The 14,695-nt window shown below is 37.6% G+C and overlaps 2 protein-coding genes and 1 non-coding gene across 7 annotated transcripts in view; 2 read left to right on the top strand and 1 right to left on the bottom strand.

Moving 5' to 3' along the window:
• The window catches only part of PIAS2 (protein inhibitor of activated STAT 2), a 75,451-nt gene extending 65,512 nt beyond the window's left edge, over window positions 1-9,939 (top strand). For 3 of the 5 annotated variants that reach the window (XM_054583595.1, XM_054583597.1, XM_054583596.1), the window contains exons 13-14: window positions 2,288-2,325; window positions 5,140-9,629. In XM_054583595.1, the coding sequence (XP_054439570.1) occupies window positions 2,288-2,325; window positions 5,140-5,319 (218 nt within the window). In that variant the 3' untranslated portion in view covers window positions 5,320-9,629. Of the gene's footprint in view, window positions 1-2,287; window positions 2,326-5,139; window positions 9,630-9,677 lie in introns of those variants that run through there. The other 2 variants (XM_054583600.1, XM_054583598.1) reach the window with 2 other exon arrangements.
• ST8SIA5 (ST8 alpha-N-acetyl-neuraminide alpha-2,8-sialyltransferase 5) overlaps window positions 9,734-14,695 on the top strand; it is a 73,604-nt gene continuing 68,642 nt past the window's right edge. Inside the window, exon 1 of the mRNA XM_054583603.1 lies at window positions 9,734-9,759. Coding sequence (XP_054439578.1) covers window positions 9,755-9,759 — 5 coding nt within the window. The 5' untranslated portion in view covers window positions 9,734-9,754. The remainder of the gene's footprint in view (window positions 9,760-14,695) is intronic.
• Window positions 13,002-13,193, bottom strand: LOC129078932 (U2 spliceosomal RNA). Its single transcript, XR_008530007.1, has one exon. It is a non-coding gene; the product is annotated as a U2 spliceosomal RNA (small nuclear RNA).

Raw genomic sequence — 14,695 nt, 5'->3', positions numbered from 1 at the left:
TAAGTCACCATTTTTAGTGATCCCTCCTGGATGAGGAATCAAAAGATACAGATGAAGTAAATCTGTTAAATTAATGGGGGTGTGTGTGTGTGTGTGTGTGTGTGTGTGTGCGCGCGCGCGCGCACACATATTAAATTATAAAGAATTATAGTAGGTCTGAAGAGCTGGGAATTGAAAAAATGAAAATAGGAAGTTTTTGCATTTCAGTGGGCAGCCTTCAGTGCTAGAGCTGCAAAAACAGTTTGAAAAATTACATCAAGCCTGTGTTTTGATTTAAATGGAAGTTATGAAGTGGGAATAGTTAAACATTTAGAAAATAAGTATTTTTGAGTGACTTGGCTTCAGTACAGATATTCCAACAGAGAAAGCAGTACTTTCTTAGCTTTAGAAAAAAAGTTTGTTATTCTAGTGGACTGAGTGATTCAACAAACATTAAAAATAATTGAACATGTAAAATTAAATAAACTGTAAAAGCAGAAGTTATAAAAAGAAAAATATTACACCATTAGAAGCAAAATAAAATGAAAGCCAATTAATTAAATGATAATGCCAATAAAGTATCTTTGTGACTTAATCAATAATGGAGATGTTGACTATATAAAACTTCCAGGAGATATTACAAGCATTAGACAAATTTTGAATTAATGTTCAGCAGAAGCAGAGAAAGGATTTACTGAACAAGATCATTAATGTGAAAAGAAACTCTGCTTATGGAGGTAACATCGCCTACTGATTGCCCATTTAATGGGGAAGTTGTTGGAAAAGTCTGTTGTGATTCCCTTTGTCCACTGTTGGCTCAAACCCTGCTGTATCATATAATAACAGACATACAAAATAAAAAATCACATCAATATTTTTTTACATGCTTTAGAAATGGAATGATTTTTTTCCTCCAATGATTGGTGCCACAGCTTCCTATCACTAGATAATCTTATCAACCCTAGTAGAGATTATAAAGGACTTAAGTATAATTCAGAATTTTTAGTTATAAATTATTCCTTTTGGCTATTAAATGTTTTAAGTACCACTCCTACTAATACTCTATTTTGAGTAATAGTCCCATATCAGACTTTTACTCTGTATGATTTTTATTTAAGGTGACATTGAACACCAACAAATAAAAATCTATAGAATTGAATAGAAATTGACCTTAGTGACCTATACTTAGTATGTTTTTTTGTTTTATTTTATATTTTGAAATTTAGTCAAATGTCTAAAGGAAGTGACTTGGAAGTTTACTGCTAGACTTTTCACACCTGAAGTTTTTTGATTATATATTGTTATAACTCTAATGCTTCAAAATGGTACTAGTGGGCAACCTTTTCCTCATTCCTATTTCTGAAGCTTAATTGGAGACTCTCACATCTTTAGTTTAGAAAACAGCATTGGCTTATAACCCAGTAAAGCCTTGATAAGATTTGGCTTGTTAGTGAACAGAAATGAACCAAGTGCTTGCTTTGTGTAGAGCATGGAACTGTGTACTGCTCTTGTGGGTACAAGGGGAAAGAGAACATTTCCTGAAATAGACATCTGTTTAAGAAGTAGTATTTTAGATGAAGCTCAGTGTGGTGTGTTTCTAAAAAAAAGATGTGAAGGATCTTAAGTATTATTTTTTTTAAATGGTTCATATCCAGATTGCTATCTCATCATTTTTATTGCTTCTCATTTTGTCAAGTGATGAAGGGAAGAAATGCTTGCTTTGACTAGTCCTACTTCTCTGGAAATTTTTGGACTCCTACCTTTAAGAGACTCCTCCCGTCTCTGGGAAGTGATTTTTCCAGATGTTTTGTCAGGGAATTCCGTATTTTGCCATGTATAATGCACACCCAAGTATTTGGCCCAAACTTTCAGGAAAAAATTTTTGTTTTAAGGTTTTAATTCAATATTTTATTCATTTATATTTAGATACTTGTGTTTTGTATTTGAAAGGAGTTTTCACATTTATTTTTGAACATATGGTACAAGAAATTTTATGTAACAAATAATTATAAAACACAAGAGCAGATACAAGGTATTTCAGGTACTACCCATGTATAATGTGCATCCTTATTTTTCCCTCAAAAGTTTGGGCAAAAAGTATGCATTATACACAGCATAATACAGTATGTTCATTTTGGGGTTTTGTACACATTGAATATTAGAGCTTCTGGTATAGAACTTTCCTGTTATAGATGGTAAGCACTTACCCCAAATGTTTTATGATTTATGATAAATATAAAATGATTTTGGGAAATAATTACTGTCTCCAAAATATGAGACAACTATTAACAAAGCATTTTTGTTTTAGGTTTGGATTTTCTTTCCCTTATTCCAGTTGATCCCCAGGTATGTATCCTGAATTTAAGCAACTAATTTGTACTTGATTGTTGCTTATATCATACTAACTAAAAATGACCAGTTGCATAAAATCAGGACAGTCATCTCTCAGTTACTTAAATTGATGGAAAGTACTATATAAATATTTCACGATTTTATTTGGATAAATAAAGTTGCTGTTTTTCAATTTATGATGTTTTGGCCTTAATATTTGAATTTTTAATTATATTTTATTCAGTTTATTATTATTTGGCAGTTATTATAAGCATTTGAGTGGTTCAGATGAGGGAAAGCAGTGTCAAACAATGAGAAGATAAACCTTTACAGAAATTGTGAAACACTCTTTCTATACAGAGAAAATAGCTAAAGCTGACTAAACTGACTTGAATCATTATCTTGATTCTTCCTTGTTTATAAAGGCAATCAGATGCAGACTTTGGGGATGCTCTAACCTCAAGTTGCTATAAATCAGTTGCTCCTGCTTTCTGTCAGAGATAACGAATTCTAGTATCCTAGAATCCCAACAAAAAGACCTTGCAGTGAGCATGGACTTCGCTGACATAGCAGATCAGAACAGAGGAGGAAAAGGCATGGGAAAAGCCAAAGGGGAAAGTGAAATCAAGAGAGGCTTTGAGAGATGTGTTGATAGTAGGGAGGGAATAGAGAAAGAACATGGACCACCGCTTCCTAGGTTGCTCAGATTCTGCTAACTACAGGTCTCGCATGGCCTCCTATTTGACTACTTTGTATCTGATCACACAGGCAAAACCGGACTTTTTCTTTTTTTTTTTTAAAGATTTTTATTTATTTATTTTTAGAGAGGGTAAGGAAGGAGAGAAACATCGATGTGTGACAGAAACATAGATTGGTTGCCTCCCGCATACTCCCAGCTGGGGACCTGGCCTGCAACCCAGGCATGTGCCCTCACTGGGAATTGAACCAGCAACCTTTGGGTCTGCAGGCCGGAACTCAGTCCACTGGGTCACACCAGCCAGGGCCAAAATCAGAAATTAGAGCCCAAGTTAACATGCATAGAATGAAGAATTTCTTTTCACCCTAAGTTGACTTTGTGAAATCAGTGGATTCCATCTATGGCAAAAGTATGTATTCTAGGAAATGGATTCTTCAGACTTAAGATATTACTGATGTTATGTGAACCATCCTTAAAAGAAATTATCTTGGAACCTAGAGGATTCTGATTCATAGTGTTATTTGGCGTGCTTAGTGTCAGGCTAACCTAATTGATAAGCCAATAGAAGGGTGAGATTGTGCCTTCAGTTTTTCTTAAGACTCATTAGATTTCTTATACTTGTGCAGATGTTTCCAATACACATAAAGGATACAGAGTTAGAGGTAAATAGCTTCAACCTGAGTATTATCAAAATTCAGGGCATAGAGCCTATAGTAACAAGGCAGTACTATAGTAGCATTCATTTTAAAAATGAAGAGTACATTCTTACTACTAGGCAGTCAAATTTGCCTGAGAAGTAGGAGAAATAAAATTTAAGTGTCTGGCTTTTTTTCAGCTTCTTTCTGCAATTGTGGTGGAAAGTAGGAAATTGATTTGCTTTTAGAAAAGTTTACTACCTAAGAGTTAAACTATTTTTAGAACTCTTTAAGAACTATTCATTTTTCCTCTTAACTGGTTTCCCATGGCATTCATTTTATTGCTGAACCAAGACAGTTATTCATACTAAACATTAAATTACTTTTTTGAAAGGCAGCCTGAATTTTAGTTTTTCTCCCACTGACTAGCAGCTGAAACCTGGGGCTGCCATTCCCATATCTTTTTGAAGATCATGTAGTCTAAACAACCTCAGTTTTAAATTTCCTGTTCTGTAACTTAGTGTCTCTAATTATAGCTAACTCTAGAATTGATAATATTGATCAGATTTCCTTACTGATCATCTTTCATACAATCTGAAGATAAACTTAGGACATCGCTTGTATACACTCAACCTCACTTATTTTACTAAGTCAGTGCAGTTTTTTACATAAAATAGTCTACAGTTATATAAAATAAAGCTTTTAGCTATTGTCTGTCTCTCTCCCTCTTGGTCAGTACTAGAGTATTAAACTAAAGTTTGAATTTGTTTAGGAGTCAGCAAATGAGCTGGTAAGGAAACAAAATATGAACTCTTGTAGAGTGGTATCAAGAAGATTAAATTAGATCTGCTTTGAGATTTATTTTGAAAATTTGTGATTATGTGAGATAATTCTCTGTTACGAGCATCACGTGGTAGTTAGCTATCATGCGCCTATATTAGGATGAACGATGCCTTGGAATTACACAGGTATTGTTACATGTATGTACAAAGGAGTCAAATGCCACTATTTAGCATCATTCCTAAATGGCCGGATTGATACTAAATTTTGAAAGAATTCTTGAATTTTGCATTGGCATTTTGTTCAATACCATTAAAAATAAGTATTTACTAGCCTTTCGCAATGTGATTTAAAGCTGGTATAAATACATTTAGTGAGCAGAACCTTTTTGAGGTTAATTATGAGTCATGATTGTGGAGCACATATGTACTATTAAACACTGTTGACATTTTTGTAACTGTACCTATATATTTGGTCAACAAAGAAATTCTACAAGTTTTGAGAGAATCAAGAATATGCTACATTCACTGAGTAATGTAAAATAGCTAAATTCATGCCACCTTCCATCGAAAGACGGGAAGATTTGACAAAATTTTAAATCCCATTAGGATTTAAATAATTGTGGCTCTCACTTGTGCATATCTAACAATTTCTAGTCTCTTTATTTAAAATCAATGTAGCCTCTTCCTCATCGGCATCATTGTTTGTTTCAAGCAGTACTGTCCTCCTATGTTTTTGGATAGTCTCACCTCGCCCTTAACAGCAAGCAGTACGTCTGTCACCACCACCAGCCCCCATGAAAGCAGTACTCATGTTAGTTCATCCAGCAACAGGAGTGAGACAGGGGTCATAACCAGCAGTGGAAGTAACATTCCTGACATCATCTCATTGGACTGAAGGAGGACTCACTCGATTCTAGGAATCATTCATCAAAACTGCTCTTTCTTGGATCTCTGGTCCGTGGAAACTATTTTTTTGATAACAATTACTTTGATATTTATTAAAATGTCAAATGGATTCTTTTGCTTTCTGAGAGGTAAACACAGATGACTGCAGCAAGAACCAAATGACACAGAAGACTTTTCTTACTCATGATGTATTCTCAGCATCAGATGCATTCAGCCATAACTGTATCTTCTTGGGAGGTGGATTCCAATTTACTGGATGGATTCTACAAATCAGTTAAACTTTTTTTTTTGTTGTAATAAACAGCAATAAAATTATGTAAATGTTCAAGTAAACTTTTTTCTAATTAAAAAAAAGATGTAATCAATGGTTCTGAAATGACAGCAACATTTGTTTAACATGATGTGAAGGAGAAATATGTGGAAAGAAATTAAGCTTGCCAAATGAGTCCCTAAACATGGAGATTTGTTCTTTCGTTGAACTGATGAAGTCTTGGTAAGTGGCCAAAGCTTGGGTTCCACTTTTCTTCTGCAGTTCCAGTTTTCTTCCTGATTCCATCAAAGAACAATGGCCTTTGTGTTACTCATTTTTTTTCTTGGTTGTCATTTACACTTTGATATTGTTTGCTACTGAATGCAGAGAGAAGCTCTAGGATTTGGCTGCTCTGTATTAGCGAGTATGTTGAAGAACACTACGCAAAATCCACCCTGATACAATGTGTGTTATTTTTTGATAATTGAACGTTTTTGTTCTGGAGATTTCTATAAATTTTGGGCTTGCCTTCTCAAAAAAGAAATTCTATGCAGCCATTGAAGGAAATGTTTTTGGAGAAAGGTGGCTGGAATGTTTGTGAGAATTATGTTCATACCATCCAGAAATATTGAGAGTTTGGAGGCAGTGGACGAACAGATCTAGGGGAGGTGGGAATAACAAAATTTTACTTATTTCTAAGTACTGCTTTTGCCATTTACTTTCTTGAATATAGAATAATATTCAAATCTTTGTTGAAACTTTTCAGATTTTCCTAACGCTGACCAAAAAATACATTTTAGAGCTCTGATTATGTTGGGGGGGGGGGGAAGCAAATAGCAAGAGATAGGGATGGCATCAGATTTCCTTTTTCTTTTTCAAAAGGGAAATCTTTCCTGAAATGATGAAAGACAAAACAGAATTAGAAATGTTTGAATTTAAGAAGCAGTTAGGAGGATGAGCCTGAACCCCACTTTGAAAACCACTGTCTTACAGTGTGCATTTGATTTTTAAATTCCTCAAGAAACTGAGTTTACCCATAGAGAAACATTTTCATCCGAATTCTGTATTTTCTTATTATTCATTTGGGTTCCTAAATAATTTTCGAGTTCTCAAGGAGTTAATACTTTCCCAATGCTTAGCTTTCTCTCCCTAATCTGTTTCTACTTCAAAGATAAAGCCCTTTTTGTAAAACGACTAACCTAACTGATTCTCAGGCTGAAGTGCCCACATGAAGACTATCAATTTCAGTTAAAATAGAGACGCATTACTTCAGGGCCCTTACAACTCCAGGGAGCTGACTTGTTACGTGCTTGGTTTTTACACCTTCTCAAGTTTTCATGGCCTGTGTGTACCTTTTGTACTGATTTAAGTTCATGTGATTTTCTATATCATCGCTTTGACTGCAAAGTCCCCTTACCTAATAAACTTGCAGTAGTTGCACCATAGTTGCCAGTCCTATCTTGTCATTAGAGTACTAATTCATGTTACAGTCCTTTGGTCCAGATACAGAATTTCGTCATGGTAAAATTTTATATTGCTGCTTTAAATACAGATGTAATTTCTGTTAACTCTGTAATCAGATAGAAAAAGTAAGCTGATTTGTGTGGTATAATATGTTAATAAAGAAATGAAGTATGTTTGTTATCATTTTGTTACCCTTTAGATTTTCAGAGAATTCCCCTCCCCAATTTAACCAACAGAGTTTTTATAAAGTAAATGAAAATATTAATAGGAATTAGTTTATTTACTTGGTTCTTGTAATGGATACCTCTGCTTTTGTAGCTGTGATTTGTTTCCTTTTTGATATTTTATGTGAACAGTTTTAGTGTTCATTTTTGGTGCTTTCCAATGAAATTACATATACATTTTTAATTTATCTCATGCAGGCGACTTAACATTTTTAAAAATCACTTTTAAGTTTATAATCTTAAAATTGGGGTTTTGTCTATGTATCTTTGAAAGTGAGCACTTTCCTTTATGCCTTTGGCCTTATGATAACTGCATGGTTATTAAGCCATTATCCTTTTCTCACTCACAGTATGGTCACTAAATATTCTTACCAGGACCCTCAGTTTTTAGCAGTCGATTTTGCTAGCCCAGACTTTTGGTTTAACCAAGTGTAATGCAGTTTCAGAGGAGGTCATCTTAACTGTTGCTTAGATTTCACCGAGCTGGTGATTATGTAGAGTGTGCTGTATATGGAAAGGATCTGCAGTTTGGAGGCTCTTAATGGAGGGACACACCTGCCACCTGTTACTGTTATCTTTATCCCCATAGAAATGTTAAGGGCTTTTCTTGCTTTGGTAACTCCTGACAGTGTACTGAGTGCAGAGTATAGCCTCACACCTAAGGTCTGCTTACATTCACTAACTTTCTGACCATTAGGTGAAGCCACTTTAGGAGTTTACTTCCATTTCTGCCCAGAAGGTATAAATACCTGGCATTGGTCCTAGGACAACTATAAAGGCCCAGTGAAACAGTAGAGGTAAATTTAGGCTATGTGGCATTTATCTAATGTGTTTCAGGAACGCTAGACTGAAAATACCCTGAGTAGAAATTGTGAATTAAGTCAATTATAACTCTTGATATAAAACAAATTTCCCTAGGGTAGAATCTTAAGGAATTTGAAGAAAGATAAGATGTTGCACTTTAGGTGAAGTGTTCCCCAGAGACTGTTCTGACCTTGAGATTCAGACCTTTCAGGCATTCTGCCTTCAGACCAATCCTGGACACCTATGACTTAGTGATTAATTGTCTTTTCCTTCTGCCAATAAAGTCTTTATTAGTTACATTGTGTCTTTTTAAAGTCGATTTTTGCAAAGCATTAGTTTAAGTCCCAGATATCTGTGCATTTCTAGCCTCCAGTTGGTCAAAAAGCATTTAATTTTTTTAAGTACTTTTATTTTTCTCGTTTTTTTCATCATGAAAAATGTAGAGCAGTGTGCCATTTAAACTTGGGTTTGACATTGTATTTAGTGGCCCTGGATCCATGTGATGTGGGAGCTCAGTCATGTAGATTATGATTTAATCTGATTCTGATTCACCATCTTTTTGCTACAGTTTTACAGAAATATGGTGAAACTTGTGGAAAAGACTAAGAATTTCTCTGCTTTTTTAAGAATCTGATGCTACTGTCAAATAAATGACTGGTTTTGTAAGCATTTTTTATTGTTGTTGCTAGGAACCACACTCTAGTTCCCAGCAGAAACAAATAAAGCTATATAAAAATGCCCATTCTTCTTTAATGCTTGCTTGCCTGATTCAATAATGTTTTTGTTTCATTTAACACAGTAATACATTCTCATTATGGAAAATTTAGACAATACAGCAAAGTAATTCTGTCACCTGGGGTAGGGAGAAAGCACTTTAGTTAATTTTTGCATATTTCTTGCCAGTCTCTTTGTTCCTTTGTGCTTGTTTTTACATAGTTTTATTCATTCTCAGTATAATTCGTGTCTTGGTTTTATTCTCAATCTGAAGATGCTATTCCATGTCATTAAAAGCTACGTCAACCTTGATTAATTGCATGATACTCAATTGAGTGTGCCATGATTCATATCACTTTTCCCCATTGGACCTTTTAGCTTGCATCTCATGTTACAGTTGAGTGTCTTTGTGCATAATTTTTTCCTTAGGAAAAATTCCTAGCAGTGAATTTCTGGGTCAAGGATATGAACATTTTGTAGTTCTTGCTTCATATCGCCTTTCCAAGTGGATATACTAATTTATACTCCAAACATATGGTATGAGAAGAGCTGTCTGTATATTCCAAGAACATGCACGACTTACCTCTGTGCAGGTGTCTGAACTGAGACCCTGGGCACTTCTGACCCTGGTGAGCTGGGCTAACTGATTTGGAGGTAATTAGAGATTTCTCTGGGCTTCCTCAGTTTCATGTATACCTGATATGTTCCACAAACACCTATATGTAGACATCCCAATTATTTTTTTATATAGTTTTATTTGCGCTGTGAAGTAGCCCACTGCCAGAATACATTTTCCAGCATTAGTTAGAAAATATTGACACTTAAAAATAATATCCTTTGTGCCTAGGGCAAGCCCTTAGTAGCCAGCTCTCTTTTTTCCTCTTCCTATAGGCTCCATTTTGGCCTTTCTGAGCTCCCCAAAGCCAGTAGGATCTCCTGAGCCAAAGGCAGTCCAACCCAAACTGGAAATGTGGTAAGGCTGAAACAACAGCTGGGCCGAGCTTTGCTTATTTCACTTTGTGTTGCTGGATGTTTCTAAGGGCAGCTGTGGGGAAGGAAAAACATTGCCATCTTCAGGTGTTTGTGTGTTAATTTCTTGATTACAATACCACATTGATTATTTACCAACTGCTTTTTATTAGTGGCTTATCAAGCTTATTTTGAATTCTCAAAACTTTTAAATGAAGTGTGGAGTGTTGTGTTATAAAATAGAATGTCCTCTTGTTTTGGCCTTCATCAAACTTCAATAAATATGTATTCAGTATGTTTTGTAAGTGTATGTAGGATTCAGTAGTATAAATGATCTGGTCCCAAGCTTCAAAAGGTTTATAATCAAGTTATAAAAAATCAAGATTCTTACCTAACACAGTGTGCTAAGGGCTTTACAAAAATGTCTCATTCCTTATAATAGCACTTCAAAGGAAAGAGGTATTGTCCCCATTTTACAAATGAAAAAACATATGTAAGTAAGTTTTGCAGTGGACTTGGGAGCCTAACAGCCCTCTAACTAAACTGAAGTGGCATTGATTAGGTACGCTACGTAGGAGACTGATAAGAGAGCCTAGACAAATTATGAGAATTCATTTTAGACATGGACACAGGAATAAGGAAAGGAGTGGATATTGGAGTCGTTCAATGGAATACCCAAGACAGTGTCTGGATGGATATCGGTGTAGGGGCTGAGTCCATTCCTCAAGCCTGAACAACCAGGATAATGGTGCTGTTCACAGAGACAGGAGGCAGAATGGACATCAGTCTTCTAGGGGAGATGATGGTAAGTTTCATAGAATCATGAGATTTCAGTAAGGAAGCATCCATGAAATTCACCTTTTTGCTGCAGTCTTTTAAGAAGTGCACATTTTCCATGTCTTCCATCTTCGCTTTCATTTGTCTTCATTCTGTGTATATTCTAATCACTCCCAATTGACCATCCTCTCCTCCCTAATCATGCTCTGCTGCATCTAAACCTTTTCATAACAAATTTGGTTGTTGCCTGAAGTGCAGCCATGTCCTGCAGATCTCTCCAGTGTGGTCTCTGTATTCCATGTATCTCAAGAGGTGGCCGTTGCTGCCCTTTCTGTCATAATTCTGACAAAAATCTGCACCTTTGCAGCCCATGCCAAGAGGTTCCACTGTCAGCTACCCTCACCAGTTAGCCTGATCACTCTGACTTGCTGAAGGTTTCACTTCCTGACGTGTGGTGGTGGTATTCTCAGTATCTACATTCTTACGGTCCACCCCACTGTGTAGCCTGTGAGATTGTTGGTTATGTCACCTCCAACACTATCTTCCACTGAAGCCCTATGGCCATTCCACCTCTCTTTCTCTCCTTGTTCAACTTAGACTGCTCTCCATCATCACAGCCTGGAAAGTATCCTTGGATCCCACCCTCACGGTCCTCTATCAGTCCTTTAACCTGGCATGGCATGGTTCTTTCACCCATTCTCACCAATTACGTTTATTACCCCTTCCAGCAGAAGATCCAGCATGATTGCTCCCCACCTATGCTCATCTTCATCCTCATTCCAATTTCAGAGGATGATGTAGACCTTTCACCCTTTTCCTCCTGTCACCCTCAGGACCTTTATCGGACTTGCCCCCTTTCCTTCATGTCTTTCATCTCTATAGCTTTGGCTTACAAAAGTGTCAAGTTTTTGACATCTATATATGCCAGGCATTGTATCAGGCACTTGGAGCATGAAATGGATAGGTCCCTGCCATCACCGAAGTTGTACTTGGGTAGAATATGCAAAAGAACAAAATAGGAGATTAAAATGCAACAGTAAAAGGCTTTAAGTGGAGGGTGCTCCAGAAGCACATTGATGAGACAACTTATTTGGTGGACATAACATACAAGAAGAAACAGGAGAGTAGATTTGGAAGTTTGTCAGATAAAAAGGACTAAAATGTTCACAATGGCTGGACATTTGCTCAAGAATATAAAGAAGTATGTCAGAAATGAAGGGCCTTGTAAAGCAGTGAGAAGGCAATGCAGAGTTCTTAGTTATTAATAGTAATGAGTATTGAATTTGGTATGATTATCTCCATATTATGAATGTGAAAACAGACCCTGAGGGTAAGTCACTTGCCTAAGGTCATGCAGCTTGTGAGGAGCCAGGCTTCAAACCCAGCTTTTAGCCACAAGAGAGGCCTTTTCCTGATTATTCTAAGAAATAGGTGTTTCCTAATCTTACCACATCCTGTTTATATATTATATGGCACTTATTACAACCTGTACTTTATGTATTAGTCATTGTGTACTGTCTGTTTCCCCTACTAGATTGTAAGCTCCATGAGGGCAGGGGTGATAACCTTATTTCACTTGCATCCCAGAGCCTAACATGGTGTGGTGCATAGTAGGTGCTCAATAAATATTTGTGAATGAAAAAATGGTGGGTAACTGTATTTGACTTTCGCTCTCTATGGAAATCATTTGACGCTTGAGTAGCTGGTGTTCACCCAGAGAGGAAAATGAGGAAGTACGTGTTTGGGGCAGATGATGGGGTGAAAGGTGCTTGGGGAGTTTGGAAAAGTCAGTTCACTGACCTAGAGTCCAAGATCTTCTGGGACAAGGGCTGGGAATGGGAGATTTGTAGGGCATGCATAGTGTGGGGAAAATGTGCGAGTAGGTGTTGTATTCAACCTGAAAGCCTCAGTGACCCCTTTTAGGTCCAGCCTACTGTATCTACGTATAAGGCTGGGGAAATTCTGCATGTAATCTGCATTACAGACTGAGGACCGCTCATCTAGGTCAGGTATGTTACACTTGAATTACTCAGTACAGTTGTAGGTGCAGATGGTCCAATTTATGTCTCAAGGCTAACAACTTGACCCAAGTCATTGCTGGACTCAGTACTTCAGAACTGTAATCTGATATCTCTGGAAGTCATGGCCACATGCCATTAGATGAGCTACAGGCTTGCTCTACAACACATGGGTGGTCGCAAAACCATGAAAGTGCAACAGTCCACCCGGAGAAGTCAGTGAGGAAAGACAAGCTCTCGGAAATGAATGCAACAGAAAGATTGAGAAGGAGCAATTGAGATAGAAGGGTGTGGTGTGGGGCCAAAAGAGGATTTCAGGAAGAGTGAAGTTTAAAAGCTTTTGATATGTGAAAGTCTCAAAAACATTTTAAAAACACCATTTGATTGAATCTACCTGATTAAGTCCTTATATAAATCAAGAACTTAAACTATGACCCATTGTTTTTTTGTGTGTGTATGCGCCATTCCCCAAAGTACTGCAATATCGGGTCGTTGCGTGGAGTGGACAGAGGAAGCTCCCATTCCATCTTCACTGCTCTACAAATCCAGTTAATAAATTATCCTTGCATAGAGGGTGTATCAGCTATTAAACTGATAAGAACAGATACTACTCTTGATCTTTGCCAAAAGGCCGAGCAGCAGTGGCCCATTGCTTTCAGTTCCATTGATTGTAAAGAGGTAGCCCATTAAAATGTAGGAGAGGAGCGGATATACACCTTAGAACTGGAGAACTGTGGTCATCTAGATCTTCCTTTGACTTCCCCACCCAGGCCGTATCTAGTGATTTCCTCAAGAACAATTTCAGTGGAGAATGAAGGTTGCACCCAGGTTGCAGGGGGATGAGGACTGCGAAGTAGCGGAGGGGGCAGATACGGACCACTCAAGAACCGGCTGTGATGAAGGGCGAGGCTGTAGCGATGGAACTGCGGCAGACAGGAATTTTAAGGACGGGAACATCTTGAGCCTCATGTGTAAATGTTAATGGGGCCGTGGGATGGAATCAGTGGGGGAGGTGAAAATGCAGGCGGGCAGGGGAGTGGGGAGGCAGGCCAAGACCGTCAGTACACTCAGGTTCCTGAGCGGGAGGGAGAAGTTGAGATCCGTATCACAGGCAGATAAAGTGATGGGTATGGGCACAGGCGTGTGTGTCATTTCAGTGGCAGGGATTGGAAGTTCTCATCTAATGATTTTGCTTTCATGTCTGAGAATCAAGTGAGGCAAACTGAGTGATGTGGCCAGTTCCAGAAGCGAGGAGGGGTGAGGAGGGAGGTACACCGACAGCAGGGATAGTTTGAAGTAGTGGTCCTAGAGAATGGGAAGAAGGGACAAGAAGAGGACAGCAGTGAGTTGGACACCATAGCCTTACAGTGGCATCCATTTATCTGAGGGACTTCAGCAATGCTCAGGGTTAAAGTGGGTGAACAGAAGAATGATAGGAATAACATCTTGAGGATATTGGCAAGCAGTTGATATGATGGAATCACACTTCTGGAAGTATTCTTGCTGGAGTGAAAATGCACACATAATTGTCAAGTTCCATGGATTTGACTTTTACTAACTTGAAAATCCACATTTGTTACACTTCCTTCTGTTTCTTGGTTTTGGTGACATTTTTTTCCCCTAACTTACCAGGAACTTCTTTTCTCTTATTTCTCCCTGGAAATGTAAGTGTAGGTGTAACCTTGCTTGGTTCGCCGCCCTTCCCCTGCCCCTTGACCCATGTTTCGTGGTACACACAGCCATTGCTCCCAAACGCTCAGGAAGGCTAGGATTCTTCTGTTTCTGGTTTTGTTAACCACGTTATTGCAAATGTCTGGAGTAGTTTTTATGTTTAACCTGTTGTCATATTGGAAGTGAGTTTTTTGTAGACAGCATCTAGTTTAGTTTTTTGGTAGCACCTTTATTGAGATATAATTTACATATTTTAGTTTTCTGGGGCTGCTGTAAAAAAAGTTCCATGAATTGGGTGACTTACTGAAATGTATTTTCTCACAATTTGGAGGCTGCAAGTCTGAAATCAAGAGTGGTTCCTTATAAGGGCTCTGAGAGAGGGACCTATTTTAGACCACTCCTTTTGACTTAGAGATGACCACCTTTGCCCTGTGTCTGCCTCCTATTGTCTTGTCTGCATGTGTGTCTGTTCAA

Source organism: Pteronotus mesoamericanus, unplaced genomic scaffold, assembly GCF_021234165.1.
Source record: "Pteronotus mesoamericanus isolate MK-2021 breed Mesoamerican mustached bat unplaced genomic scaffold, CSHL_Meso_final contig_74, whole genome shotgun sequence".
Classification (NCBI taxonomy): domain Eukaryota; kingdom Metazoa; phylum Chordata; class Mammalia; order Chiroptera; family Mormoopidae; genus Pteronotus; species Pteronotus mesoamericanus.
This window is presented reverse-complemented; position numbering and strand designations above follow the sequence as displayed.